Source organism: Prionailurus bengalensis, chromosome A1 (assembly GCF_016509475.1).
Source record: "Prionailurus bengalensis isolate Pbe53 chromosome A1, Fcat_Pben_1.1_paternal_pri, whole genome shotgun sequence".
NCBI classification, from domain to species: domain Eukaryota; kingdom Metazoa; phylum Chordata; class Mammalia; order Carnivora; family Felidae; genus Prionailurus; species Prionailurus bengalensis.
Window position 1 is genome coordinate 146,226,720 of NC_057343.1, and position 15,861 is coordinate 146,242,580.

General features: G+C 37.9%; 1 protein-coding gene across 4 annotated transcripts in view; it reads left to right on the forward strand.

The window, feature by feature from the left end:
• ATG10 (autophagy related 10) overlaps positions 1 to 15,861 on the forward strand; it is a 260,178-nt gene that overhangs the window by 9,381 nt on the left and 234,936 nt on the right. For all 4 annotated transcript variants that reach the window (XM_043593209.1, XM_043593201.1, XM_043593216.1 and 1 more), the window contains one exon: positions 5,613 to 5,732. In XM_043593209.1, the coding sequence (XP_043449144.1) occupies positions 5,613 to 5,732 (120 nt within the window). The remainder of the gene's footprint in view (positions 1 to 5,612; positions 5,733 to 15,861) is intronic.

Below are 15,861 nucleotides of genomic sequence, written 5' to 3' on the forward strand. Positions count from 1 at the left end.
CCTCTTTTTTTTTTTTTTTTTCCTTCCCCTCCCCCATGGGTTCCTGTTAAGTTTCTCAGGATCCACATAAGAGTGAGACCATATGGTATCTGTCTTTCTCTGTATGGCTTATTTCACTTAGCATCACACTCTCCAGTTCCATCCACGTTGCTACAAAAGGCCATATTTCATTTTTTCTCATTGCCATGTAATATTCCATTGTGTATATAAACCACAATTTCTTTATCCATTCATCAGTTGATGGACATTTAGGCTCTTTCCATAATTTGGCTATTGTTGAGAGTGCTGCTATGAACATTGGGGTACAAGTGGCCCTATGCATCAGTGCTCCTGTATCCCTTGGATAAATTCCTAGCAGTGCTATTGCTGGGTCATAGGGTAGGCCTATTTTTAATTTTCTGAGGAACCTCCACACTGCTTTCCAGAGCGGCTGCACCAATTTGCATTCCCACCAACAGTGCAAGAGGGTTCCCGTTTCTCCACATCCTCTCCAGCATCTATAGTCTCCTGATTTGTTCATTTTGGCCACTCTGACTGGTGTGAGGTGATACCTGAGTGTGGTTTTGATTTGTATTTCCCTGATAAGGAGCGACGCTGAACATCTTTTCATGTGCCTGTTGGCCATCCGGATGTCTTCTTTAGAGAAGTGTCCACAGGCTTTTTAAACTCAAGCTCAGTGTGGTTAAATTAAGCCCACCTCAGTCCCCAAACCTGCTCTTGCTCAGTGCACCACTACCTAGGGTGAAGAGCTGGGAATCTCTCTTAAATCTTTTCTCTCATCTATGCCTCACATATCAAGATCACCAGTTGTAATGAGTATACCAGCAAAATGTCTTTTGAATCCCTCCCTCTTCTACCCTACCTCCAGTGTTTGGCTCTGTTTAGCATCATTTTGTCTTTCCTGGATTATTGCTAGAGACTATCAACTGGTCTTCATTTAGTCAGGCAAAGCCTGTAGTCCCTCCTGGAAGCCAGAATGCAAATATGATCAGATTCCCCCCACTTTCAACACCCTTTTGAGCCCTCAGGGTACCAGGCTCTTCTGTCTTCATCAGCAGTAGTTCTCTCAGTACCTCTCTTCTACCTCTGTATTTCAGTTAAGCAAGAGTTCTTCGATTACCAGACCTTCCCTTACGTTCAGATTTTTGTGCATCCTGTTCCTTTGCCTCCCTCCTTTGCTAAGTTGGCTTCCGTTCTTCCTTTTAGTGTCTTCTTTCTTAGGTATCACTTTCTCAACTTGTGTATGCACTGAAGCTCCTTAACCCGGATTTGGTATATAACCCGGAGATCTCTCATCCATACCTGAAACATTTGATGACTGCCTCAGTAGAAGTATTGAGTACTGGTACTTTATTGTCTCTTATGTACTTCCATTCCTGTACTTGCTGCTTTCTTTTCCCAAACCTATTCTCCCACTGTTTTCTTACCCTCTCAGATTTTCCATTGTGATTTCAGGAGCACACATCTGCAATAAACAAACATATAAATCCTAAACCCATTATTGTCTTTACTACATTCTGTGAAGTAAATTAAGTATTCCCAGAAAAAGAATTTTATGGTTAAAAGCATCAGGAAACCCCAAGTTAGTAGTTTCCCCACCACAGTGTGTATTGTGAATTTCTAGGGTGGGGGTGCCGAGTGGATGTAGTGTGGACCAGTTTTCACACTTACATATCACATGACGTTAACATCTTCACAGGTCATTGCTTCCACTAACTAGTTTTAAAGGAAACTTGGCTTTGAAACAAAGAACAACAAACAAAAACTGAAGTTCTTTGAGTGGAAGCTGCTGCTTCCTCCACCCTATAAATTTCAGGGTATGGAGACTGCTGGTAGCCTCCACTACCTACCCCAGAGCCAATTTTAGGTCACTGCTTCTCTAGCCTCTTGTCAATATCCTTGCTCCTTTGAGGCTCCTTGGAAGCTCTTTTTGAGGACTTTCGTATCCTAGGAAATTCAGCTCCACCAGACATAGCAAGCTAGGTTTTTTGTTTGTTTGTTTTTGTTTTTTTCCTTACATACTGTCCCTACTGGCTACTTTTACCACCATCTTGAGGAGGAATCCAAGGCTGTGTTCTAACTCATCAGGATCACATGTATGTTTATTAGTGCTTATTCTTGATGAACTCAGGATTATACACCATGTATCACTTATCATCTCTGTGCTCTTCCATTTCCTACCATTTGTCCCTTGTCATTTACAAATTTTTCATTTGATCTTCCACCTTATTTAAAGAGCTCTCCACCCCCACCGGCTCTCCAAATAATTCTTTTTTTTTTCTTTTTTTTTATGAAATTTATTGACAAATCGGTTTCCATACAACACCCTCTCCAAATAATTCTAAGTAACTTCAGTATCCATGTGGAAAACAGCAAACATAAGCCTCATAGTTTTCTTTTTTTTTAATGTTTATTTATTTATTTTGAGAGAGTGAGAGAAAGAGAGAGAGAGAGAGAGAGCATGCAGGGGAGGGACAGAGAGAGAAGGAGAGAGAGAATCCCAAGCAGGCTCTGTGCTGTCAGCATAGAGCCCGACCTCACAGAGTCATGACCTGAGCCAAAATCAAGAGTCGGATGCATAACCAACTGAGCCACCCAGGCACTTCAAGTCTCATAATTATCTAAACTTACTGAGATCCAGTGACCTTCTTCTCTAAGTTACTTTATATACTTGGTAAGCTCTCCTGAAGTTCTGAAGTCTCATAGTCTTCCTAGGCTTCCTTTTCCTTCCTTTCACTATGGTTGTTGTTAGCCCTTTTTGTATTTAATACTCTTTGATACTACCATATTTTCATAGCCCCTTCAGTCTTCTTTTGGTATGTTTCCTACCTAAACTCTGAACTATTCTCACTAGCATATTCTATTCCTTCTTCTATATGTATCCATACACTGAATCCACCCAGCAAAACCTTAGCTTTGCATGTGTGCCCAATGCAGCTTCCTGCTGGTTCCCATATGTGGTGAACTGATTATTGCTGAAGGTAATCACAACCACCTTGTAGTCCAAACTCTTGCATGGCACACAAACCTCCCTTCAAGAAGTTTAGAACTCTTCCATCTTGTATCTTTGAGGCCTTCACTCTGTCTTTCAGCTCCAGTAGAGGGCAGCCAAGTTTAATTTGCATATGACTAGACTATCTCTATCTCCCTATACCTTCTATACTTCCTGCATCATGTTTCTGAGATCAGTCTTAGTGTTCTCTACACCCTAACTTGCCTTTGTTCATACCATTTTTCCTGCTTAGACTACTGTTCTAACCCTTGTGCTTCACCCACTGACAATCTGCTCTACAAAAACTCTTACATACCTTAAAGATTCATCTTCACGCCCACCCACACACCCTCCCACACTATCCCCTCTTTATAAGGGACTCCATCGTTTGTGTGTACTTTAAATAGAAGTCCTGTTTTCCAGTGCTGTCAGAATTAAGAGTTGAGCAATTAATTGAAGACGTTGATTAAAGCTAGAGTTAAAATACTTAAGAAAAATACTTTGAGCAGAAATACATTCATTTGCCAGTTGTCTCATGTATGACTAAGGGATTTTCTTTGAGTATGGGTAATTGGTTGGAATTCATTCTTCCTTCACGAATTTGGAACCCAGAATGCATCCTCTATATTTCCATTTTTTTTTTCTTTTCAGCACAAGCAGGGGAGAGGGAGAGAGAGAGAGAGAGAGAGGGAGAATTTTAAGCAGGCTCCAAGCTCAGTGCAGAGCCCAGTGCAGGGCTCAATCCTGCAACCCTGGGATCATGACCTGAGCTGAAATCAAGAGTTGGATGCTCAACCGACTGAGCCACCCAGGAGCCCCTCCAATTTTGGTTTAAAAGAAAGAATTCAAGCCATTCATGTAGCAATCTGAGCATGGAATCCTAGATTTGTATGGTTTTCCTCCCACCATTTTTTTTGGTTTTTCCCCCACCGATTTTTTCGGTTACATTGTCCATACCTACTTCAATGATAGTTTCTTTTTCTTATGGAGACTTACTGTTATAAAGTCCTTCTGAGGCATTAAATCATAGAAATAAGAGTTATTATTTTTTTTACTTATATTTTATTGGTTTGGTTTGTGGAGTATTTAATTAAAGTAGTATTTATAATATACACATGTGGTTTGTTAACATAAACTCAACTGATGGGAAGGGAGGTGCTTCATGATCAGAATGTTGTAGACACCAGTCAGTGTTTTACTATTTTGATCAACCTGGCAAGTTGGTTGAATGGAAGTTGGTTAAGGGAGTTTCTACTGTAATGATTTTTATTGCTTATCTCCCTTTATTACAGTGTGAGCTCATACAAGGCAGGGGCTGTATATATACATATTTTTCATTTTGTATATCTAACCTTCACCACACACAGTACCTACTATAGATATTTAGTATATATTTGTTGTATGAGTGAACAAATGCTTGTATAGGTCATACTAAATTTGAATAATCAGAAAGAATACTGCACTGAGAATCAGCTAGTATAGACAGATCATTAGCCCTGGAGCCGTCCTGGGGTTTGAATCCTTTCTCATTTGCATTTCTTGAGCAGGTTACTTTCTCCTTTTCATTTGGGGAATGAGGATAACAATAGCCTTTGGTTGTGTGAGGGTTCAATGGGAATTTAAAGTATTTAGCATTGTGCTTGACAAAGTAAGTAGTCAACAAGTGCTAATTTTCTTGATGGTGCTTTTCATCAAAGAGGAGACCATGGGAATTCACTTGGTCTAATTTTTCTCATTAAGGGACTTGAATTACATAATGAATGTATCAGTTTCTTTCTAGCTTCAAAATTCTCTTTTTATAAATACTTTATGTTTTGGACATACTTATGTAACAAATATGTGGCTATTCCTTGATTTGTCACATTTGTAGATTCTATAAAGTAGGTAATTACTAAGGTGATCCTAACTTTACACCTTGAAGAACTAATACTTTCAGGCTTTAGAACATCATTTGTTAGAGAGGTGAACTCTAATAAGTGTGAAAAACAGCTCAGCTCTACTAAGCACTGCCATGGTATCTACGTAAGGGCTAAGTAATGTAGGAAGTAGAGAAGGAAGCTCTGAAGAGATTGTTTGGAAACATTAGCTTAGAAGAAGTGAGATAAAATTAAGCTCTGGAAACTAAATTTATGGACAGATTAACTTTTTGAACCCTAGATACACATTTGTTATAAATTTAGGTTAAATAAATTTTTTTTAATGTTTATTTTTGAAATAGAGCACAAGTGGGGGAGTGGCAGAGAGAGAGGGAGACACAGAATCCAAAGCAGGCTCCAGGCTCTGAGGTGTCAACACAAAGCCTGATACCCGGCTGGAACTCATGAACCTGAGAGATCATGACCTGAGCTGAAGTTGGATGCTTTTGGATGCATAACCAACTGAGCCACCCAGGCACCCCATAAATCTAGGTTTTCAGTTTTCATGTTGATCACATTTTCTTCCTGATTAAAAAATGGTGATAGACTGAGAAAGATGGAAATGTGACACTTTTTTGGAATGGCTCTGAGAATATTTTCCGTTCAGTGTCCCAAATTTTGGTTTGAAGAAATAAGTGATTTAGCAGAATTACTTTTAGCATTCATTCCACAGCTGATGCTTATACTTAGTTTTTATATTGCAGTTATCATTTAGTATGGAAGAAGATGAGTTCTTTGGAGAAAAAACATTCCAGCATTGTTGTGCAGAGTTCATTAGACATTCACAGCAGATAGGTGATGGCTGGGAATGGAGAACTTTGAAGGTAAGAACAGAAATTTTTATATTCTATATAAATGAAGGTTTGTTTGTTTTTTTGACCATGTAAACCTCAGTAATTGAAACTAATATGTGAAAGCTAGTTTGATTTAGTAAAAGGCTTGAATTGAAGATGTTTTAAAACAGATGTCCATTTCATTGCTTCAACTATATATACTCATTATAATTAAGCTAATGAAGTATTATCTAGAAAAGTCCTTAGGTGACCTGCTTTAATTTAATAGATAAGAATGCTTAGCATATTAACTATCTGAATGTAAACAGATGCTTCTGTGGTGCTTCAAACCATTTATTTACACTATTAATTTTCTTAGGAAAGTACTTTTGTCCAGAGAGTGGAAAGATAATCCTGAAACCAAATCATAGTCAAACAATCAGAAATTCTGAAATACTGAGAACTGAATTAATTGGGAATTTCTTAATATCGTAAACACATTCCAAAACATTCTTTCTTTTGATTCTATTTGGTAATAACAGTGTGAAAGGTCTATGTACTTATCTATTTCCACACAGACATTTAGTTAAGATTCTCTGCCACAAGCTTTTAAAGAGTTCATTGAGATAATTTTCAGAGAGGATGTTTCCTTTGCTTGATGTGTTAATCTCATTCCTAAAAAAGGGGTGATTCCTGTTTTTTTGCTTATTGGCTGTTTTCTGTATGAATTCTGAGAAATGTGAATAGTTTTGAACTGATTCCTATGATTCAGAACTAGGCCAGGGAAATCCAGGTCTTGATTCAGTCTAGAGTGCCACTGGAGAGAGAAGCCATGATTTCCTTTGGGTCATATGCCAAAGGGGGTTGGGGTGGGGAGTGTCAGGGGAGACTCCAGCCCTGTTGGACAGTTCTTAAGCCTCTGTGGCATCTCCTGCTCCAGGATAACATGACCTTATTATTAGCACCTATTATTAATCTTTTTCCTGAGTATTTTATAATTTTGTTCGCTATTCTTTTTTAGTTTATTAATCTTATTTCTTCTGTGATTATTGACGTATAAAAGAGTTGCTGCTTTTGTATGTCAACTTTGTAACCATACCATCACCTGAGTTCTCCTTTTAGTCTCAGTGATTTCTCTTGTGACTTCTAAGGTAGAGTGAGGTCATCTGCAAATGAGGAATTTTTGTTGCCTTCTTTGTAATATTTCTCTTATTTTATGAATTGAGTTGAAAAATAAGTAATAATAATAACATATATCCTTCATTAACTTTAATATCATTGTTTCTGATATATAATGATTTTAGAAAGTGCTGGTTGTTTATTCATTGAATGAGTATAGCTTTCTGACCTCTTTTGACCTGTAATAATTTGATGGTTATTTCTTTGAAAGTTTTCCTTTTTACCAGATTTTAAAAAAAAGTTTATTTATTTATTTTGAGAGAGAGAGGATGAACGGGAGAGGGGCAGAAAGAGAGAGGGAGAGAGAGCATCCCAAGCAGGCTCCACACTGTCAGCTCAGAGCCTAACGTGGGGCCTGAAGTCACCAACAGCAAGATCATGATCAGAGCCCAAATCAAGAGGTCAATGCTTAACCCACTGAGGCACCCAGGTGTCCCTCACCAGATTTTTTTAAAAAGAAAGTTTCTTTTGTCTTAAGCTGGAGGTAGAATAATAGATACTCCAGTTACCATTTCAGTGACCTGAATGGATTAGGGAGGGAGCTGGGACTGTGTTTGTGTGTGTGTGTGTGTGTGTGTGTGTGTGTGTGTGTGTGTGTTTGCATGCATGCACATGTTGGGGGGTGCTGGGGTAGGTCTCTAGGAGGGAGATTCGTAAAATAATCCTTAAATACCTGTTTGAAATTTCCTCATTGAATTTATTGAAACTAGTGCATCAAAAACTAGTTTCCAGGATGTGTTTTTATTCTTGTCTCGCCTCTGCTTCAGGGATAGATAGGGATGGCTGTGTTTGGCTCCTTGTTTGTTGCCACTGCCTGCTGAGTTAGGAAAGTTCCCTACCCTTGGAATGAGAATTGCACCTCTAATTAAGGGCAGTTTTCTTTAATGTGGGGGTGAGCCCATAGATAGTACCAAAAGAAAACAAAACACTGTTTAGAGAAATCTTTATAGCCTTAGGGCAAGAACTGCAAACTCAAAAGCCTTGAAATCTGGGCATGGTAACATAAAAGGGTCAAGCTGCTAGGTACAAGACAATATGGACACTGAATCCTATGGCCTGTAGCTGATCAGAGTGCTTGACTTATTGCCAGGTTGGGAACATGGACCCAGGGGTTACCAGATCTTCCAAGAAAAGTGAAAAAGATCTAGGGGGGAGAAATCTCTAAATTTTCAAATATTGGTAACTAATTAAAAAAGATTTTTCAAAGTCAGGACCAAATCCAACATGCCGGTGATGTATAGTATGTAGGATATGTGTGGCCAGTTGATGACTTCTGGGATTGGGTGTGTGTGTGGTAGGACTGTGGTTTCTTACCTCGCCCTGCCTCAGTGCATGGTGTTGATCTTAGTAAAGGGGGCTCTAGGCAAAGCACATACCTTTCTTCTGAATTTTGGGATGTTAGTATTTTTGCCACTTAATTTCTGCAGTTTTGTGTTAGTTTTATGAAGTAGATTATGAATCAGTCACTTGGTTATTTCTTTCAAACCTTACATATGTATTATATCTCATTTTTTTTTGTGGGACTGTTGAAGAGAATACTTACACTGTTGTTTTAGTTTATAGGCTCCAGAAGTTTATTTTTATTTTGCTAAAACATAGTTGTCTTTAAGTATAGTTGGGAAACAACAAGCTGAACATATTTAAAGTACACAGTTTGATGTTTTGATGTGTATATAGACCTATGAGCCCTCAATACATTGAAGAGAGTGAACATATACATCACCTTGTATATCCTTGTATACCTTCGTAATGCCTCCCTCCACCCCTAAAAACCATTATTTTTTTTCCTGCAAGTTATATTTAAGAAGAATCTTGGTGGGGTGCCTGAGTGGCTCAGTTGGTTAAGTGTCCTACTTCGTTCAGTTCAGGTCATGATCTTGCGGTTCATGAGTTCGAGACCTGTGTCGGGCCCTGTGATGAAAGCTGAGAGTATGGAGCCTGCTTCATTCTGTCTCTCCTTCTCTCTGCCCCTCCCCTGCTCATGCTCTCTCTCTCTTCTTCTCAAAAAATAAATAAATATTTAAAAAAAATTTTTTTAAGAAGAATCCTGTTTATCCCTATATAGAGCGTCTCCTTTAAGGAGTACCCATATTGTCACTCATACCTTCAGGATTGTTTATAAATAGATTTGGCACCATCCATTTTATTTCTTAAATTTAAAAGAATCATGGCAATATTTAGAGAATTGGTTAAATTCAACTTTACAGATAAGGCAAAACATTACTTCCCCTGCAAAGTTAATGAGAAGAGCAGCGTGAATTAATGAAACATATAAATAATCTAAAAATTTAAAAATAAAACAGTTTCTTAAAGTCATCAAAATAGTTTCAATTTTTATATTTTAAAGGTATGTGGAATATGGAGAATAGGTCTAAGTCATTATTTTTCAGTGGAATGCATGCTCTTGGCATCTGGACAGGACTGTTCTTGTTTCCGTACCCCCAACATTTACAAACCTGTCAGGGAGGTGGTACACTCTTGTTGAGAGCCATTGTTTAACAGAATGGTTTGTCAGATATCAAAGATACAATTTAAGAGCATTAACTTTAGACTTAAACATGGCTATAAATCCTTCCTTTACCCTTTACTAGCTGGATTTTGGCCAAGTTAGTTAACGTCTCCAAACTTCTTTTCTTTAAAAAAATTTTTTTTTAAATGTTTATTCATTTTTGAGAGATAAAGAGTGTGAGTGGGGGAGGAACAGAGAGAGAGGGAGACACAGAATCTGAGGCAGGCTCCAGGCTCTGAGCTGTCAGCACAGAGCCCGATGCAGGGCTCAAACCCACAAACTGTGAGATCATGACCTGAGCCGAAGTCAGACGCTTAACCAACTGAGCCACCTATGTACCCTTTATTTTCTTTTTTTGTAAGATAGGAATAAAAATAATACCCACCATACAACATCGTAGTTGTGTAGATTAAATGAGATTTACATTCAAAGAGTTTAGCACTGTTTCTGGCACATGAAAAGCCAAATTATGGTTATAATTTTTAGCTAGTTGTTTGAAATTTTCAGTGTCTTTTATTACAGAAATAATGCTATAAATGAAATTGCAGTTAACTTTTCACAAAGTTCTGTTTAAGTGTATTTAGCACCAACTGTACTGGTCTTGGTATATTATTCTGAGTCTTCTAGGATAAGGAAGAGCAAAAGATGGCAAATAACAATGAATGCAAACAACTTGAAAGACAAGTATCTTCAAAATCCAAGAGTTCATCAAAGAGAAAGAGAGACAGAGAAAATGATAGAATGAACAGACACAGGAGAGAATAGAGTAGAAGAGTCTCCATTGAACATTATTGGGAGAATCTAGGACATCAAGATTTTTGTTAGAAAATTATTAGTCAAAAGGAAAGAGATAAACATTTATCTTACTTTTTGTGTATGATCTATATTTCATGGTAACTAAATAGACTAATGTGATAAGGGAACTTTTATTTTTTCAAAATTCCATCTAATAAACATAGAAATGATGGTAGAATTAGAAAATCATTACTTTTCAATGTCTGATGAAATGAATTAAGTGATAGTAATCACTGGATGAAACTATTAGGTGAGAAGTTGATGGGGAATTTCGAAAGGAGGGATTGAGCTATCATCACGTGAACCTAGTGATTAGTTATGACATTACTAAAAATAGTGCATCCAGATATGATATACTTGCTGAAGTTTTTTTTTTTTTTAATGTTTATTTATTTTTGAGAGAGAGAGAGAGAAAGCAGGGGAGGGACAAAGAGAGGGGGAGACCAGAATTGGAAGCACGCTTCAGGCTCTCAGCTGTCAGCACAGAGCGTGACACAGGGCTTGAACTCACGAGGCTTCGAGCTGTGAGATCATGACCTGAGCTGAAGTTGGCTGCCCAACCAACTGAGCCACCGAGGCGCCCCATACTTGCTGAAGTTTTATAACTTGAATCACAGAGCACAGTCCATGAAATATTCTTGCTCAAAATGTTGAGCCTGAATAGAAATCAATTAAAGAAGTCAGTTGATAGAGAACCAAGTTAATTGATATCACAGGAAACAAATAGGGAAACACAGAAATCTAAAGGACAGCTGATCCAATTTCCTTAAAAATTTAATGGTTGGATAAAGAAGTGAAGAGAGGATTGCATCTCTATCTAGCAAGTTTGTTATTGAAACATCCTTTCTGGGCAGTGACCAGTAAGTGGTCTCCCTGTGCAAGACTAGTATGTAGCTTAGGTCATATGTGAGTCACTATGGGACAGTGACGACCACCAGCCTGGTTCAGGGTCACAGGTCCACTGACCATGCACTTGGATGTTTTGACAGTGTCAACTTGCTATGAAAGTCTCTAAGTCTTTACTTTTCTTTTCTGAATTTATCGTTTTGACCTATGGCAAAGAGTGTGAGGATTTTGATAATAGTTTTTGAGCTAACAATAATCAGTACGTGAACAGACACCAGTTCAGACCACACTTGGAGCAGCACTACTCTAGAATTCAAAAATTCAAGACACATAACCTGATGTAATTTGTGATCCTGACTCAAACAAATCAACTGTAAAAGGGCCTTTTTAAAGATAGGGATATTTGATTATGGAATAAAGTATAAAATGATATCAGTTTAGCTTAGCAAAATAAAAAACAAACCAGGGATAGATGAAACAAATGAGGCAAAATCTTAATATGTATTGAGTATGGGTAATGTATATATAGCTTTGAATTTGGTACTATTTTGTCTACTTTTATGTAGGTTCCATATATGCTTCCTTTTCTTCTATCTTGTCATAATTTACTCTTTACCCTAAACTTTGTTAGTAATTACTGGTGTTCTTAGCCTTATCTTAGATTTAGACCCCCTTTGGGGATTTGTGCAGAGTTTAAAACTTCAAAGCAACTTACCTTCTAAATTTTTTGTTTTTCTGTTTTTACCTGCTAGAGAGGAATACATTAGTTTAGGACCTCAGTTCTGTGATTTGACCTTTCACAGGTTATTGATAAAATAATTTCCTGTGGGTTTCCAACTTTCTTCTCTCACTTTTGTATAACAAAAATAGCAAGAGAGATATTCAGATACTGCAGACAAAATACCATTCTACCTAATCTTGAGATTGGGTTTTATACAGTTAATACTATTTTATATGTTATTGTTGAAGAAGAACTAAAGGGCCTCCCCACCCACATTAATTCCCATCTCTCGCTAAACCTGCTTGATTATATTTTGAAATTTACATAGCAACACACTAGAAATATTTTAATTACTTTCTTTATAGCTCAGGAATAGTTGACTGAAAGGGCTTATTTCCTAATTTAGATAGAGTAAAATTTTGCAATTTCATTTTCTTCTTAGAAATTTAAACTGATTTTTGGGACACCTGGTTTGCTCATTTGGTGAAGTGTCCAACTTCAGCTCAGGTCATGATCTTGCAGTTCTGTGGGTTTGAGCCCCTCATGAGGCTCTGTGCTAACAGCTCAGAGCCTGGAGCCTGCTTTGGATTCTGGGTCTCTCTCTCTCTCTGCCCCTCCCCCACTCATGCTCTGTCTGTCTCTCAAAAATAAATAAATAAACATTAAAAAATTTTTAAAAATTTTAAACTGATTTTTTTTAATATATGAAATTTATTGTCAAATTGGTTTCCATACAACACCCAGTGCTCATCCCAAAAGGTGCCCTCCTCAATACCCATCACCCACCCTCCCCTCCTTCCCACCCCCCATCAACCCTCAGTTTGTTCTCAGTTTTTAACAGTCTCTTATGTTTTGGCTCTCTCCCGCTCTAACCTCTTTTTTTTTTTTTCCTTCCCTTCCCCCATGGGTTTCTGTTAAGTTTTTTAGGATCCACATAAGAGTGAAACAATATGGTATCTGTCTTTCTCTGTATGGCTTATTTCACTTAGCATCACACTCTCCAGTTCCATCCACGTTGCTACAAAAGGCCATATTTCATTCTTTCTCATTGCCACGTAGTACTCCATTGTGTATATAAACCACAATTTCTTTATCCATTCATCAGTTGATGGACATTTAGGCTCTTTCCATAATTTGGCTATTGTTGAGAGTGCTGCTATGAACATTGGGGTACAAGTGCCCCTATGCATCAGTACTCCCGTATCCCTTGGATAAATTCCTAGCAGTGCTACTGCTGGGTCATAGGGTAGGTCTATTTTTAATTTTCTGAGGAACCTCCACACTGCTTTCCAGAGCAGCTGCACCAATTTGCATTCCCACCTACAGTGCAAGAGGGTTCCCGTTTCTCCACATCCTCTCCAGCATCTATAGTCTCCTGATTTGTTCATTTTGGCCACTCTGACTGGCGTGAGGTGATACCTGAGTGTGGTTTTGATTTGTATTTCCCTGATAAGGAGCGACGCTGAACATCTTTTCATGTGCCTGTTGGCCATCCGGATGTCTTTTTTAGAGAAGTGTCTATTCATGTTTTCTGCCCATTTCTTCACTGGGTTATTTGTTTTTCGGGTGTGGAGTTTGGTGAGCTCTTTATAGATTTTAGATACTAGCCCTTTGTCCGATATGTCATTTGCAAATATCTTTTCCCATTCCGTTGGTTGCCTTTTAGTTTTGTTGGTTGTTTCCTTTGCTGTGCAGAAGCTTTTTATCTTCATAAGGTCCCAGTAATTCACTTTTGCTTTAAATTCCCTTGCCTTTGGGGATGTGTCGAGTAAGAGATTGCTACGGCTGAGGTCAGAGAGGTCTTTTCCTGCTTTCTCCTCTAAGGTTTTGATGGTTTCCTGTCTCACATTCAGGTCCTTTATCCATTTTGAGTTTATTTTTGTGAATGGTGTGAGAAAGTGGTCTAGTTTCAACCTTCTGCATATTGCTTTCCAGTTCTCCCAGCACCATTTGTTAAAGAGACTGTCTTTTTTCCATTGGATGTTCTTTCCTGCTTTGTCAAAGATGAGTTGGCCATATGTTTGTGGGTCTAGTTCTGGGGTTTCTATTCTATTCCATTGGTCTATGTGTCTGTTTTTGTGCCAATACCATGCTGTCTCGATGATGACAGCTTTGTAGTAGAGGCTAAAGTCTGGGATTGTGATGCCTCCTGCTTTGGTCTTCTTCTTCAAAATTACTTTGGCTATTCGGGGCCTTTTGTGGTTCCATATGAATTTTAGGATTGCTTGTTCTAGCTTCGAGAAGAATGCTGATGCAATTTTGATTGGGATTGCATTGAATGTGTAGATTGCTTTGGGTAGTATTGACATTTTGACAATATTTATTCTTCCAATCCATGAGCAGGGAATGTCTTTCCATTTCTTTATATCTTCTTCAATTACCTTCATAAGCTTTCTATAGTTTTAAGCATACAGATATTTTACGTCTTTGGTTAGATTTATTCCTAGATATTTTATGCTTCTTGGTGCAATTGTGAATGGGATCAGTTTCTTTATTTGTCTTTCTGTTGCTTCATTGTTAGTGTATAAGAATGCAACTGATTTCTGTATATTGATTTTGTATCCTGCAACTTTGCTGAATTCATGTATCAGTTCTAGCAGACTTTTGGTGGAGTCTATCGGATTTTCCATGTATAAGATCATGTCATCTGCAAAAAGCGAAAGCTTGACTTCATCTTTGCCAATTTTGATGCCTTTAATTTCCTTTTGTTGTCTGATTGCTGATGCTAGAACTTCCAGCACTATGTTAAACAACAGCGGTGAGAGTGGGCATCCCTGTCGTGTTCCTGATCTCAGGGAAAAAGCTCTCAGTTTTTCCCCGTTGAGGATGATGTTAGCTGTGGGCTTTTCATAAATGGCTTTTATGATCTTTAAGTATGTTCCTTCTATCCCGACTTTCTCAAGGGTTTTTATTAAGAAAGGGTGCTGGATTTTGTCAAAGGCCTTTTCTGCATCGATTGACAGGATCATATGGTTCTTCTCTTTTTTTTTGTTAATGTGACGTATCACGTTGATTGATTTGTGAATGTTGAACCAGCCCTGCATCCCAGGAATGAATTCCACATGATCATGGTGAATAATTCTTTAAACTGATTTTTAAAATAAAGTTTATTTACTTATTTTGAGAGAGAGAGAGAGAAAGAGAGAGAGAGAGTGAGGGGGGTGCAGAGAGAGGGGGAGAAAGAGAATCCCAAGCAGGCTCTATGCTGTCAGTCCAGAGCTGATGAGGTGCTCGATCCTTTGAGCCAAGGGATCATGATCTGAGCTGAAATAAAAAGTCGGACATTTAACAGACTGAACCACTTAGGCTCCCCTAAACTGATTTTTTAATTCTTTCTCTTTACTCATCTTTCTGGTTAATTCACATTGCTTTTCTTAAAAATCCTTTACCATTATGCTAATTATACAAAATTCATATTTTAAAAAATTGATTGTAAAGTATTTCTACATTTTACTTGATTCCATACTTTAACACTATCTTGGTAGAAAATCTACCTTGCTCTTCCCATCAATCCTGTTGCCCTCCTGAATTTTACACGTTTCTTATTTGCACAGCTGTTTTTATTTTTAATGTCTTACCATAACAAAATTTCAAGGTGCAAAAGTAAAGAGAATAGTGTAATGAATTTGCATGTACCTATCACCTAGCTCCCACAATTAACAAGTCACAGCCAGGTACAGACTGTTTTAAAGCACCTCTAGGATATATAAAATGATGTAACATATCTCAATTTAATTAACCTGGCTTTCCATTTATGAAAAGCCCACAACTAATACCATCCTCAATGGGGAAAAACTGAGAGCTTTCCCCCTGAGATCAGGAACATGACAGGGATGTCCACTCTTACCGCTGTTGTTTAACATAGTGTTGGAAGTGCTAGCATCAGCAATCAGACAACAAAAGGAAATTAAAGGCATCAAAATTGGCAAAGATGAAGTCAAGCTTTCACTTTATACAGATGACATGATACTATACATGTAAAACCCGATAGACTCCACCGAAAGTCTGCTAGAACTGATACATGAATTCAGCAAAGTTGCAGGATACAAAATCAATATACAGAAATCAGTTGCATTCTTATGCACTAATAATGAAGCAACCAAAAGACAAATAAAGAAACTGATCCCATT